The following is a 15,361-nucleotide window of genomic DNA, read 5'->3' as shown; positions in this document are numbered from 1 at the left end:
AACTTTTAATACAGAAGTCACTGATTTTTTTTATTTTTCTTTTTTTAAGATTTATATCAAGAGTATTCTCTATACTAATAGAAATTTTAAAAATTACTAATGTTTGAAACAGATAAAATGTGCGATAAATAATTTTTTTTTTTTTTTAAAGCAGTGAGATCAGATTATAGGATCATGCTCATATTTCAAATTTAGTATTTCTGTGAAAATAATACAAGAAATACGATGTCCATGGTATGTACCTTTACAAACAAACAAAAAAATACCCTATGATTTATTTGATAAGTACACTGTCAAGAAAATGTATTTCTGGATGAAAAAGGAGGAATGATGTTGAACTTTTAGGAGGTCTAAGTAGTCAGCAGTAAAAGATTGATATAGTGGAACTAATTTTAATTCATTAGGGAGCTGTTAATCAGAGCTGAATTGCTGAAATATGAACGTAGAAAAAGAACAGTTTCAACTGACTTTTTAGTAGCATGGCTCTTTGAAAAAAAGCAAACTGGCGTGTAATTGGTTTTCAAAATTGGGGTGTTGTTTTTTTTTTAATTTTTCTTCAGACCTGACTCAATACAGAGATCAGTGGATAAAATGACATTTAGCTCCAAACAAAATTTAAAAAGGCGCATTTCAGACCCCAGACAAGGTCTAGCAACTCATCATATTGCAGCTACTCTCAAAGATAATTTTTTTCTCTTTGAGGGAAGAGAATCCTAGAATATCTCAAGCTGTAATGGAGCCATAAGGATCATCAAGTCCAACTCAGCTCTCCTTGCAGGACTACCTAAAATTAAATCATATGATGTCCTGGGTTCAGCAGTAGCAGTCATGTTTCTCCTTCTTGGTAGCTGGTGCAGTGCAGTGTTTTGACTTTCGGCCTGGGAACAGAGCTGGTAGCAATGTTTTGGTTTGGTCAAGGATTTTGTGAGCCTCATGCTCTGCCAGGGAGGAGGGGAAGCCAGGAGGAAGCAGAGACAGGACAGCTGACCCAAACTGACCAAAGAGGTATTCCATACCACAGCACGTCATGCCCAGGATGTAACTGGGGTTACCCGGAAGGGCTGGGAGACTGCAGGGTTGGAGGAGGTATCGGTCGGTGCTTGGTCGGGCTGAGGGGGGGCAAGTTATCGGTCGGCTGGTGCTGAGGTGTTGTATTCTCTTCCCTTGTTATTTCCTTTATCATTATTATCATTGGTGGTAGCAGTAGTGATTTGTGTTATACCTTAGTTACTAAACTGTTCTTATCTCAAACCATGGGAGTTGCATTCTTTTCGATTCTCCTCTCTGTCCCTCCGAGAGCAGGGGGAGGGCAAGAAAGGGGGGGGAAGTGAGCAAACGAATTACCTGACTGGGTTTAAACCACGACATATGACTAAAAGCATTCAGATGCTTCTTGGAACTCTGACAGGCGTGGTGTTCTGACCACTTCTCTGGGGATCCTGTTCCAGTGATCAACCACCCTGTGAGTGAATAACTATTTCCTAATGTCTAACTTGAACTTCCCCTAACACAGCTTCATTCTGTTTCTCGTGTCCTATCACTGGTTACCAGAGAGAGGAGATCAATACCTTCCCTTTCTGTGCCCCTCTTGAGGAAGTTTTAGACTATGATGAGGTCATCCCTCAGCCTTCTCTTCTCCAAGCTGAACAAACCAAGTGACCTCAGCTGCTTCTCGTAAGTCTTGCCTTCCAGGCAATGGTATTTCAGTCTGACCATTTTGTTTTCTTCTTGATCCCCCTGTGAAAGTAGACAAACTGCTTATGTCCATCTAGAAATGCAGAAAAAAAGAAGTAGCTTCATCATTCAAGTATTTTCATGGTTACTAAAACACAAAATTATTCTACAACAGTATGAGCTTTATTTTGTCAAGTAGGGGGGAAATGATAGACTTAAATTTCTTCAACTGAGATGCTATGTTTTTTCCTAATCTGCCATTTGGTGATGTTGATGTATTAATTTATTCTGCTTTAGTCTGAGGAAGGTTTCTGTGTAGAGTTAATTCAACACAATAACAGTGTTAAATAAATGAAGGTGAAAAATTTATTACTCAGTCACTGATTGTGGCTGAGTTACTTTTCAGTGAACTAAAGGCAAGAGCAGGTATCTGGCAGCATTCCATCCCCAGGATCATCTGGTGTATTTACTTCCCATTTGTGTCTCGCTGAAAGCAGCAGTGATGCCAAGCTTGCAAAAGTAGCTGTAGGAAACTGGAAAAAAGGGAGGTAAAATTTGTAATGACTACCATTTGAAACAGATCTGAAAAGGTTTGAAATATTAGTAAGAAGGTTTTGGAAAATATCAAAATAAAAACAGAAAATAAGGTATGACTACAAAAATGACACGCAGAATGGAACATTCCAGCAAAATTCTACACTGTGAAAAGACAATTGGATTAAATGAAAATAAGTCTATTTAGAGTGCATTGCCTGAAGACTCAACGTAGCTCTAACAAAATGTACTCCATTTGATTTTTAAACTAGAAGCTTCAGTTCTCCTAGAAACTGTTATGGAGCTCTTTCTTTTCATATCACTATCCCATGACCCAGGAGGAAAAAAAAAATGGCACCATCAACAACAACTGAGCAAGAACCGCAGGATACTGGTGACTTGTCATAATAAGTCCCTGGCCTAATTTTTCTTGAAGGCTAAAGCTGTAGAACTTAGGACTCAGAGGACTCCTGGAAGTATAAACATAACAGTAGGGGAGAAGCCACCAGTGGATATAATATGTACATATTTGCACTGTATTACTAAGCGCTAGCTTTGGTGTAACTGTAATAATAAATTTTTGCTGCATTTTTATTAGACTCCCAAGATCTTAATTAGACTAATAAAAAGTTATTGGTTCCACATATAATGTATGTTCCTTTTAACTCTTAATGAGATTTTGAGTGCAACAAGGCAGGTAGGTAGTCAAGAAGAAAAGGAAAGGAGGGAGGGAGGAAGGGAGGAAGGGAGGAAGGAAGGAAAATAGCTAATAGCTAAAAGCAGGAGCTTTTAGTTCCCTATTGTCCCATTTATCACAAAGTTTTCCTTCACCATAAGGATCTTGTCTCACTCCATTCTTAATATTCACCCTCTCTAAAGTATAGTAATTTAAGGTTTCTTGAATTGTTTACAGAAAACAGCAGCTTATCACCTTGATCAAACCAACAGAGAAGATCAAACTAATCATCTGACAGTCAGAACTTTGATTTCTAGGGTGCTGAGCTATATGTTAAAAAAAGGGTTAATAAGGATTCTATGGGAGATGGAAGGGTTTGTGAAAGCTTTTCTTTTCCATTCATATGCTAAGTACTTTGCACATACACATCTGTGTATATCTGAATTAAAATGGAAAAGTCTTTGATAATGCAAAATTATTTTCTATTGATAATTTGCTATAAATCAGATCTCTCTCACTACTTGTATTTCAATTCAGATCATAAGTGAGAGAATTAGGAAGTCTCCTATGCCTTACTAAGCACTCATCGAGTTACTCTGATATTTTTTGTTGTGCAACTTTTAGTCTGAGGAATTATTTTTGCCACAGAAGCAGGTGCGGGATTTGGTTTAGTGGCATGTATTCAAAAAAACTTAAATGCAAAACAAAAATTATTTCTGGCCTATTGCCAGGTGGTCCCAATTTTCCATCTGCTGGAGAGATTTTAATTAGCGATCACTTTTTTTAAAAGTTTTGGGGCATTTGCAGTAATATTTCTTTTTAAATGCTTGCTTGACTGGCAGCCAAACTTCATTTTGGCAGCTCTCTGAGTTTAGATCACCTTCTCACAGTACTGCTGGACTCCCTGCAAGCAAGATTGAAAAGTATTTTGGATAGGTGTCTAGTGAACCAGACTGACATGTACGATAAACATGGCAAGAGATTCAAGGCCACTGCTGGAAGGAAAATTAGCAGAAGCTTCCTCCTTTGAGGAAGGATCACATTTGCAATTTCAAAAATAATATGGAGTTTTTCCAGAAAGTTTGACCTGAGTACAAAAGTGATGACTGGAAAAATATTAAAGAAACAAAAAACCAAAAATTTACCTTTTAATTAAGACTATAAATACAAGAAAAAAAAATCTTAAAGAAAATATCAGTACTATTGATTGCATGAAATAAAAAATTCAGTATCTCAATGTTATTTTTCAACATACTAGCATAGAAAGAGAAAAAACAATATATCCCCTGTAAACTCTTTAAGACTATGTTCAGGATCTGCAAAGGACCTTGTCATACAAGTAGTTTGGCAGCATTCTTGATGGTCATTAAACCTGATCAAGGTTTGTTAAATAAATACATAAATGGAAAAAATAAAATCTCCATTAAATTAAAACAAACCAAAACAGTATAAAATTGAGATTTCAGTTGACAATCCTGTTTGCGTGAGTTAGGTGTCATCTGTTAGCAGCTGTTTTCTGCAGTTATTCACGTATCTTTTGAATGCCATCATCCCAGAACCCCGTATTTCCACACATCTATACTCATACATTCCAGGGTTAACCTTGCTCCTTTAAAACAGTTATGAATTAAATTTATCAGCAAAGGCTTGCCTAGATTTACTGAATATAGAGTAGTAATTTAACATGCTTGTTCCAAAATACTTTTGTGTAGATATAACGGATTTTTAAAATCTCACAGTTTTTTTACTTCCTTTAGATTCCTTTGAAAATCTTTCTACTTACAGTCCAACCCCTACTTCAGGTGGTCCCATGACCATTCCTCTAATGTCAGTGAGGTAAGTTTTTATAACCCATTTATAAATGGCAGAACCTAGTAACACACAATGCTGGAAAAAAGAAGTGGAGGTATTCAGACAGGGAACAAGGAAAGGTTTTTTTTTTTAACTATCATGTGAATTATCTAAGGCCTAGAGGTTTGATGAATACTCTCCCTTTCAATAGGAATGGATGTTGTCTAAGAAAAGGCTACTATAGCTTTCTTTCTAGTTGATGACATTTTTTGTCCTAGATTTTAGAGAGGAGGCGAGATACAATAGCCTTTTTTTTTACTTATTATGCATTGGTGCAAACGCATATGAATGCACTGATAACAAAACTGCATGTTCTAATATGCTGCAGACTAATTTTTCTTGAATGTGTATAGCCTGCAATTCACCCATCACTCCTTAGTGTGGATTTGGGTAAAGCAGTGTGGTGACAATCATAGAATCATAGAATGGTTTGGGTTGGAAGGGACCTTAAGATCATCTACTTCCAGCCCCTCTGCCATGAGCAGGGACATGTCCCACTAGAGCCTGTGGGAGGCCCTGTCCAGCCTGTCCTTGAACACTGCCAGGGATGGAGCATTCACAACTTCTTTTTACAGTCTGTTCCAGTGCCTCACCACTCTCACCTAAAATCCAGAAATGTGCAAACTGGTGACAGAAGGTCCTCCTGCCTCAATAGAAGTTAGTCATTGTAGAAGTATCACCTGTACTTACAACAGTGAGAAAAGATGGCTTTTTATGTACTTCAGTGACAGTGACAATATAACAGGCTGCTTTTGTTTAGAAGTCTTTGAAAAGGCCTTCAGAATCATTACAGAAATTTCTGATTTCTGTGATTATGTTAGAATTGAAGTTAACCATTGTGTAACTGCAAGAACTGCAGTGGTACAGGACAAAAATGCATTATATGCTGGTAGATACATAATGAGCCCACCAGATTTTTTTTTGTATTCCCTCAGTAATGCAGAATTTAGCCCTACTATACATTTCAGTGTCTTTCTTCTGTACTAATCAGTCTTCCAAAGATGGAGCAGCTTTGCAAGTTGTAAATTTTGATTCTCTTACAACCAAAAAAGCATCTGCACAGGAAGATTTCTCTACCTCTTCCACATTCATAAATTTAAAAAAAAAAAAAAAAAAAGAAGAAGCCAGAAAGTATTCTTCCTACACTGCCACAAGAGATCATTTGTCCTTCAAAATATCTCAGAGGAATAGTCATAAGGAAATACAAGTACCTAATATATCTTCAGTAGTACTATACATTGCTAAATACTTCCCTTGCCAATTGTATTCATTAGAGAAGCTCTTAATGATATTGAAATAGGGAGAGCTCTTCACTGTTATGATTTTTCTGTTCCTTCCTTTTGTTCTTTCCAGGATTGGTACTGTTTTTATTTATGGCCAGCTAGACCATTCTTGACTGTCTGCCATTTCTACTCCCTTTGTAATGTCTAAACTGATTTCCCATCTATTTTTCTAAAGGTTAACTATTCGTTAACTATTTGTTCTATGGACACAAATGTTTGGATTTCTAGAATATGTATTGTCTTCTTTGTCCTCCCTTTTTACTGCAAGAATAACACTAACAATGTCAACAGTTTCACCTGCAACAGAAAGCTAGCTATTTCATTTGGTCTTAGAATCACAGAATTACAGAATCATAGAATAGTTAGGGTTGGAAAGAATCTCAAGATCATCTACTTTCAACCCCCCTGCTGTGGGCAGGGAAGCTTCACACTAGACCATGTCGCCCAAGGCTCTGTCCAGCCTGCCCTTGAGCACTGCCAGGGATGGAGCATTTACCACTTCTTTGGGCAGCCTGTTCCAGTGCCTCACTACTCTCACAGCAAAGAACTTCTTCCTTATATCCAACCTGAACTTCTTGATATCTGTCTTCTCCATTGTGACGTCAGTGAAGGGGAACAGGTGGTGACAGACTCATAGAATCACACTGTGCTAGTTTTGGCTGGGATAAAGTTAATTTTCTTCATAGTATCTTGTACGGTGCTGTGTCTTGGATTTGTGACCAAAACAGTCCTGGTAATACAGGGATGTTTTCATTGCTGCTGAGCAGAGCTTACACAATGTCAAGGCCTTTTCTAGCTCTCACACCACCAGGGATAAGGCTTTGAGGTTAACAAGCATTAGTGAGGGGACACAGCTGGGGGGGGCGTTAACAGTTAAGGCATTTGTCTTCCCAAGTACCCATTATGCGTGATGGAGCCCTTCTGTCCTGGAAATGTCTAAACAACTTCCTGCCTATGGGCATTAACAAATGAATTCCTTGTTTTGCTTTGCTCAAACACTCAGCTTTTACTTTATCTATTAAACTGTTTTTATCTTAACCCGTATGTTTTTCTCGCTTTTGCCTTTCCCATCATCTTCATAGTCCCTCTTTGGGGGAGTGAGTGAGTGGCTGCATTGGCGTGCGTGCCTACCAGACTTAAATCACAACACACATAAATCAGCTATGTCTGTGCAGATGCCCTGTAGAGACAAAAGCGTGAGCCCCATGCTGCAGAAATAAGCCACAGGTAGAGACTACACTGAAGGAAGCACTAAGTGCTATGACAAGGAAGGCAGGATGTATGTGCCTTCTGGCAACAGAGGAAGGACTCATTCTCCACCTGCATATCTGCAGCTTCAGAAAGCTAGGCTTCTCCTCAGCCTAGCAACAAGTGAAGAGGAACAGCTCCCAGAATGAAGCACAGCTGAAGCTGCCATCAAACATGGTGGCAGATGACAGTGACTGGATACTATGTCCTGCAGGGGATGAGACCAACCATCTGCTAACCTATCTTCCAAAGTGTTTTGCTGTTTAGTGGGTGCTCAGATGTGGGATGCTGCAGAGAGATTATTAGGCTTTTGCAGTCCTTTGACTGTTAGCTCTTGCTGCTCCCAATGTGCCCTTGCAGCAAAGGTTAACAGTATCCTGGGCTACATTATCAAGAGTGTAGACAGCAGGTCAAGAAAAATGACTCTTCCTCTCTGTTAAGCAGTGGAGTACCACATGCAGTGCTGGGTTTCCTCGTACACAGAAAACACAGGCATGCTGGAACAACTCTAATAGAGACCACCTAGATGGTCAAGAGCCATATAACAAGGTGCTAAGGTGACTGGGTTTGTGAGAAAAGAAAGTTAATGAGAGGTCTCGTGGTTTGACAGCTACCTCGGATGAGGATCAGAAGAAAACAAAGTGGGACTCCTCTCAAAGATTCAGTGATAGGACATAAGCTGGAACACTTAAAAATCTGACTACATGTAAGAAAATACTTTGTAATGTGAGCAATCAATCAAGACCAGGAACAGGCTGCCCAGAGAAGCTGTGGAAATTACATGATTGGAGATATTCAAAGGTCCTAATGACCTTAGGCTTAATTGAAAAAAATATTTGAACAGGTCATTACAAGCAATGACACCCAAGATGCTCCTTCCATCCAAAATTATTCTGTGATTATATGATTCCACCTATTATTTTCCAAATTATACACCACTTACAGCGATTCCCCCCCCAAAATATATCTTACATTGGAGGATGTCTCTGTGTGAGTCTGGATGACAGTTGCATTGACTGTACATAATTGTGCTGCAGAAAAATTAAGTCAATTAATTGTTCATTTTTTAACCTGAAAAAAAAAAAAAAAAGGTTACATATGTCTTGTAGAAGTTATGGTGTGGCTTCAACTTGGAAGTGAAAATTTATTCTTTTGTTGTCTTACAGATGAGAATGAATGAGCATACACTGCAAGCTTAAATTAAAACAGCCTAATCTGATCATCTATCTGGTATAAAAGTTTTAGCCTGCAGGTTTTGCAACATCTTACTTTAATCTAATATTAACTGCTGCCCAATTCACTTAGACAAGCTGCTTAAAACATGTATGGGATGGTTTCTTTTCAACCATACTGAGAGAGTTGTTCTCTAATATTATGAGTTTTGTGTTCACTGGGTAAGAAACAACTCAAATTAGTAACCTCATAAAAAGACAGATGTTCTTCTCACAGGGCTACTCAAGTCAGCAAAAACCTAAGAATAATGTACATAAATGAATATCGAATTAGGATTTTCTTTTTTACATGCATGGCTCAATCCTACTAATAATATGAATTAAACTGTGCTGTCCCCTTCTAGGTACATACAAAAAGAGCAATGCTCCAAACTATAATTTTTTACTTCCCCTTTTTTTTCAGTTCTTAACCTTTTTGTATTGTATATAATTATATATCTATGTATATACATAAATATATAATATGTATTAAGCAAGCAGTTTCCAAGTGTTTTTTTTTTTTAAGGATAACACTGATTGATGACATGGAGACCAATAAATAAATAAGATCAAATTACTTTTTCTGACACAAAACATCTCAAAAATAGGATAGAAAGCTCTTATGGAACAGTTTTCCTTAAGGTAAAATGGATTTAAGTGTTACTTCTGGACCAACATATCTCTATGCTATTTTTAATATCATCTAGGTATCATGAAAAAAAAAAATCTGCTAAAGAAATATGCCCCAGGACACTACAAATGCATGAATTTAGGGTAAACTTCACCATCATGATGGCATTTTATCTCAGCAAAATATTTGTGTTTGTAATGGTTGCAAATTTATCCCTAAAGAGAACCTATTTTCAAATCTCTTTAGCCAGAGAAAATTACAGACTCGTAGCTGTTTCATCTGGTGTTGTTTTGCATATTACCATTTAGCATGATTTTGTCTTAGAGAAGTCCAGGTTTGAAGGTAGAAGGACCATTACAGTTTTGATTGGATATAGACAAGAATTAGACTCGTACAAACCACAGAGTGTGATGTTTTCTTCCATTTAACACAGTAACTGCAACACATCCTGATGATACTGGATTTGCACATACTCTGGAATTTGATACAACCCATAGAAAACACACTTTTTAATGAAGTGCCTAAAATTTAAACACTTGCAAGACTTGACTTGAAAGTTCTAGCAGAGGGACAAATGACATTAAATGTTACTGGGTAGTCCTCTTGGGAGTATGCAAAGTAGCTCACTGAGCAGAGATCTCAACATTGCTATTCTGAAGTTTTACTAGGTGAGTCTGGCAGGGAGAGATTCCATTTCAGGCTGGGAATGGTGCTGATAACACTGATGTTTTTAGTTACTGCTCAAATGTTTACTCTGACCAAGGATTTTGTGAGTCTCATCCTCTGCCAGGGAGGAGGGGAAGCTGGGAGGAAGCAGAGACAGGACACCTGACCCAAACTAGCCAAAGAGGTATTCCATACCACAGCACGTCATGCCCAGGATATAAACTGGGGGCAGTTACCTTGAAGGGAGAGATCACTGCTCAAGTCTGGCTGGGTATCAGTCGGCGAGTGGTGAGCATTTGTACTCTCTTCCCTTGCTATTTCCCTTATCATTATTATTATTGGTGGTAGCAGTAGTGGTTTGTGCTATACCTTAGTTACCTGACTGTTCTTAACCCATGGGAGTTACATTCCTTTGATTCTCCTCCCCATCCCTCCACAAGAGGGGGGAGGAATGGAAGGCGGGGAGTGAGTGAACAGCTGCATGGTTTCTGAGTTATGGCGGGGTTTAAACCATAGCAGCTCTTTTTGGCACCCAACATGGGGCATGAAGGGTTGAGATAACGACAGATCTGACCAGCGTGTGTCTAATCGTATTTGTGATAAGCATTCATTGTTTCAGATTAATAGTCACTCGTCACAATGCTGATTTATTGGCTTGCAAAGTTGTTGCTCTTGATCTTGGAGTTTCAGCATGTTGTACTTTACAGCCGATATTTGCTGTGTTAGTGTTTATTGGCTGGGGGCCTTGGGCTATGGTTCTTGTTTCATTATATTTATGGTAATGACTTGTAATACAATAGAATCATTGATCATGAAACTGATCTGGCTTGCGTTCCCAGTGTGGTCACCACCTCTATACTTTGGGAGGTATATAATGGAAGTGTTTAGCAATTACACATCTTTTTTCCCCTCTTCGGGTGATAGACCCATGAAGGAGACATTCCCTTACATTCCCAGCCCCCCCACCAGGACATTTACAGCATCATTTGAGAGTTCTGAAGGTTTTGAATGAATTCCAGGTACCCTTGAGCCCTGCCTGCTGATTGTGATGGGGATCACCATGTTGGCATGCATACAGAGTGTGTTTTACCCACAACCACTTCATCTGATCTTGAGAGTTAAGCAGAGTTAGGTTTGGGCCTTTTCTAGGGTTAGACAATGATATAGAAGGACAGAGATTTTCCCCAGAGTCTGGGCTTAAACCACGACATTCCTTCATTCATATGTCTATGTACATATGTAGATATGTATATGTATAGGTCCAGCTTTCAGTTTCCCAGTTTAGTTACTGAAGATCCTATCTGTTCATCTTGTAGTGACTGGTAAGAAATCCAGCTCTTCGCAATGTAGAGGAAATGGTAACCTGAATCTCACTACACCCCATGGTTTAAGCTGACCAAAAAAACCAACCACCATGCTACATGCTAAACTTACCTCTAGACATAGCAGGCACAATTTGGTAGCTAACACATAGGTCACCAGAGTAGTTGAAGCTGCCCTCAGGTACTCTATCTGTCCTACAGATGCTGCTAAAGTGGGGACAAGTCAATAAAAAAAAAAAACAATAAAATGTATTTCTATAAGTACAATAGTAACAGAAGGCTAAGGAGATTCTCCTTCCTTCATTGGATGTAGGGAGGAACATAGTGACAAAGGACAAGGAAACAGCTGAGATACTTAATGCTTTCTTTGCATCTGTATTTAATGGTAAGACCAGTTGTTCTTTAGTTACGCAGACCCCTGAGCTGGAAGACAGGGATGGGGATCAGAATGAAGCCTCCATAATCCAAAGGGAAATGGTTAGCAACCTGCTACACTACTTAGACATACACAGGTCTATGTGTCTGGTTAAGACTCCTGTCAGGGGGACTGAAGGAGCCGGTGGAAGTGATCACCAAGCCACTTTCAATCATTTATCAGCAGTCCTGCCTAACTGGAGAGATCCCAGTTGACTAGAGCTTCATATGTGTGACACCCATCTTCAAGAAGGATAGAAGGAGGATCCAGAGAACTACAGGCTTGTTGGTCTGACCTTGGTGATGGGGAAAGTTATGGAACAGATCATCCCAAGAGTCATCATGTGGCATGTACAGGTCAACCAGGTGATCAGGCCCACTCCACATGAGTTTATGAAAGTTTTTGCTTGGCTAAAATCACCTTCTTCTATGACAAGGTGACTCGCTCAGTGGATGAGGAAGAGTTTGTGGATATTGTCTACCTAGAAATTAGTAAAGCCTTTGACACTGTTTTCCACTGCATTCTCCCAGAGAAACTGGCTACTCATGGCTTTGTTGTGTTTTAACCAGAGCGGGCAACTAAGTACCATGCAGCTGCGTTCAGTTTTGGGCCTCTCACTACAGGAAAGACATTGAGGTGCTGGAGCATGTCCACAGAAGGGCAGCAATAAAGCTGGTGAAGAGTCTAGAGAACAAGTCCTGTGAACAGCAGCTGAGGGAACTGGGGTTGTTTAGCTTGCAGAAAAGGAGGCTCAGGGAGGACTTTATTGCTTCTACATCTACCTGAAAGGAGGTTGTAGCAAGCTGAGGGTTGGTCTCTTCTCACAAATAACAAGCCATAGGATGGGATGAAATGTGCTAGGGAAGCACAACTGGATATTTGGAAAAAATTCTTCACTGAAAGGTTTCTCAAGCATTGGAACTGGCTGTCCAGGGAGGTGGCTGGGTGGGACATGGTTTAATGGTGGACTTAGAAGTGTTAGGTTTACAGTTGGACTCGATGATATTAAAGGTCTTTTCCAACAAGAATGATTCTCTGATTCTATTATGACCCTGTGTCCTACTGGGACAGTGTGTTCTTCCCCCTGCCCTCCTGTCCCACTCGCTCAAGTGCTGAACAGAAGTGGTGGTTGTAATGAATGTCTCTGCTCACAATGGCTGCATCTGACTTAAAGTGGGTTTGGGGGAGACAGATGACAACACAATAGCCAAGGGTTAATATGAGAAATGAGCCCTTCCTCTAACCATAGTGCTGATCAAGGTCTGACTTAAGCCATGTTTGGTAGAAACTAACATCTGTAGTCAGGATGCAAATATGACTACAAGTCAATCATCTTACTCCATAAATAGTGGACAGCCCAGGGCCTGTTGAGCTCGCCTTGCATATGAACACCTCATAAAGTTACTCCTTGAGGTTGAGAGGTTCCTTTTCCCAACAGATTCTTGATAAGTGATTGATAGTATGATAAACCTTGATAGCTAAGTAATATAAAGGATTAATAGTGCATATATAATCCTTTAGACATAAAGTGTTGACCAAGTCTGAGACTAGGAGTAGATCCAGCAGCATCTAAACTCTTCTCAGAGAAAGAGTTTAGAAAGAAAGGGGGTCCTTTCTGATCCTCAGTACTCAACAGGAGTGCCTCCCTGACAGTTTTGTCTGACACTCTCCTCTGTGCAGCAAATAATAGAGTGTACCTTTCCCTCAAATCTTATTAAGCATAGTGTTTACTATCAAACTCAAGACTGGTAAAAGTCTTCTACCTTTTTTGGGGGTGGAATGTCAAGATGATGTAGAAAGCCCTGGGGCATTGCAAATGGCACTAGGTTTGCCATTTAAGTGGCTGAATTTGTACAAAAATAATTACAGATAAATTTTTAATGGTTTAATTTCAAATTATTTCCTATTATTAGAATCATAGCCTTCATCTCTTAGGTTTAATTTATTTGCTTATTCAGTTTATTTTTAGGATCCCATGTTCTGATATTTGTTTCCAAATATTCTCTGATGCTTTCTGTTACTTTATAAATTGCAGAAAATTGCTTCATATTTTTCTATTTCAAAGTGATATATGGTAAACATATCACTAAGTTCATACAGCTATTAAGCATGCACAAACATACACATAAAATATTGCACTGGTCTCTTTTATTCTGTATTCATCTTATTCTGTATTCATCATAGTTTCTAAGAAAAACGTTATTATATTAGGCAGTGAGGTCATACATTAAATTTGTGTTTCTTGTAGGCCATGTACTATTTTTACAGTATTAATTGGTGGATCTAACCTTGAAGTCACACCCTCTAGAGGCACTTCTGTTTTAAGATCACATGTAAGTATGAAGTCTGAACGCCTGGAAGCAAAACCAGAATGGACTCTCAGCTGTGACAATGAGCTGAAATGTCATCAATGGCTCTACTCCTACTGCAGATATATAGGGAAAGCTTAGATACAAAATATGGTACTGAAATAAGATTATATTTTTTATGTCCACTGTGCATTTGATAGTTGCTAGTGTATATTTCAGCAAATAAAGCAAAAGATAGGGTCAGCTATTACATTTGGGGGTTTTTGTAGATTTTCTTAACTTGAGGGTAATTTTAAAGTAGAACTGAAAGTGTTCCTTTCAGCTAATGAGGAAGGCTTTTTAGAGATGTGCAATGAGTTTTTTAGATTAAATATAGCTTGGTAAAAAGACCACAAGCTTTTGGACATGGAAGCCCTTCTTCAGGTTTAAAATAGAAATATCAGCCTTCAATCTGAATTCTGTGCAAGAGAAATTTCTCTGGGTTTAACTTCATTATGTTAATCATTTAGACAAATTGAAGATGACATCTTGCACTGGTGAAGCTGAGGGAGATGTGGGTGAGATTCCCAGCTCCTACAGGAAAAAGAAAGGCAGTTAATTATTACTTTTGGTGTAGTGTAATGATAAAGGGTAAGCAAAATCAGTATGCTATCAAACTGACATCTCTACTGAGTCTGCAATTTTTAGTACCAAGAAGAGCTGTAATATAGTTCACAGGCCATTTTTTTTTTTTTTGAGAATACTGTACACATCACCTTTGAATGAGAATTTGGAAGGCAGAGAGCAAGATCTCCTAGCTGTAACTACTGTTTGGTTTGCTTGATTTCAACATAGATATTCCATGAAGGCATTTGGAACATGGAATTAACTGTAAAATAAGAGCATGTATGTGTGGTATCTGTGGATTTTGTTCTGCTTCTGTTGTGGGCAAAGGAGTAGGGGATGGAAAAGGGTGTGAGAGAGCTTCTCTTGAGTAAGCATGAAAAATTAAATCTAGAAGGGTAAGATTTGCTTATATGATGCTGTTCCATCCCGCTCTGTGGGTGTGGGGGAAAATGATTTCTGTGCAGTTCCCAGGAGAAACCACAAGCCCTCCAGAGCTTGAAAATGAGACAGCAGTTAATTTTATTGTAAAGTTCCCTAAGCTGTTTTGGAAGAAACAAGAATCTTGGCAAGTTTTTATTCTTACAAAAGATCTGACGTAGAGGGAGAAAAGGAGAATAGAAAGAAAGGAGAGAAACCACCCCCTGGTAATGTCTTCTTGGTCAGTGAGCTGAAACCCTCTTAGCTGTAGTCCTCTTAGTTAGCTAGTCCACTGAGGTCCAGGGTGGAGGAGTGCAACTGAAGAACAGTTTACTTTCTAAAGGGTCAGGTTCTTTTGGAATTCTCCCACAGGTGTGTAGACCCATTGTCATGCTTGCACATGCATTGTCTGCTATTCTGTAATGTTCCAGATGGTGGCAGGGTACCTGGTAAGTCTCCAGACACCATTTACTTTGTGCTGAGGTGCACAGGCATCGCAGCTGCTGTCTGTGCCACTG

The 15,361-nt window shown here is 39.0% G+C and overlaps 1 protein-coding gene across 1 annotated transcript in view; it reads left to right on the top strand.

Moving 5' to 3' along the window:
• LOC134173183 (uncharacterized) overlaps nucleotides 1-10,941 on the top strand; it is a 163,393-nt gene extending 152,452 nt beyond the window's left edge. Inside the window, exon 4 of the mRNA XM_062636959.1 lies at nucleotides 10,794-10,941. Coding sequence (XP_062492943.1) covers nucleotides 10,794-10,906 — 113 coding nt within the window. The 3' untranslated portion in view covers nucleotides 10,907-10,941. The remainder of the gene's footprint in view (nucleotides 1-10,793) is intronic.
• The last annotated feature ends 4,420 nt before the right edge of the window (nucleotides 10,942-15,361 follow it).

This window comes from Pezoporus occidentalis, unplaced genomic scaffold, assembly GCF_034315485.1.
Source record: "Pezoporus occidentalis ecotype Australia unplaced genomic scaffold, CSIRO_AGI_Poc_V1 ctg5, whole genome shotgun sequence".
NCBI lineage: Eukaryota > Metazoa > Chordata > Aves > Psittaciformes > Psittacidae > Pezoporus > Pezoporus occidentalis.
The sequence above is the reverse complement of the archived record's forward strand: the minus strand, read 5'-3'. Positions and strand labels throughout refer to the sequence as shown.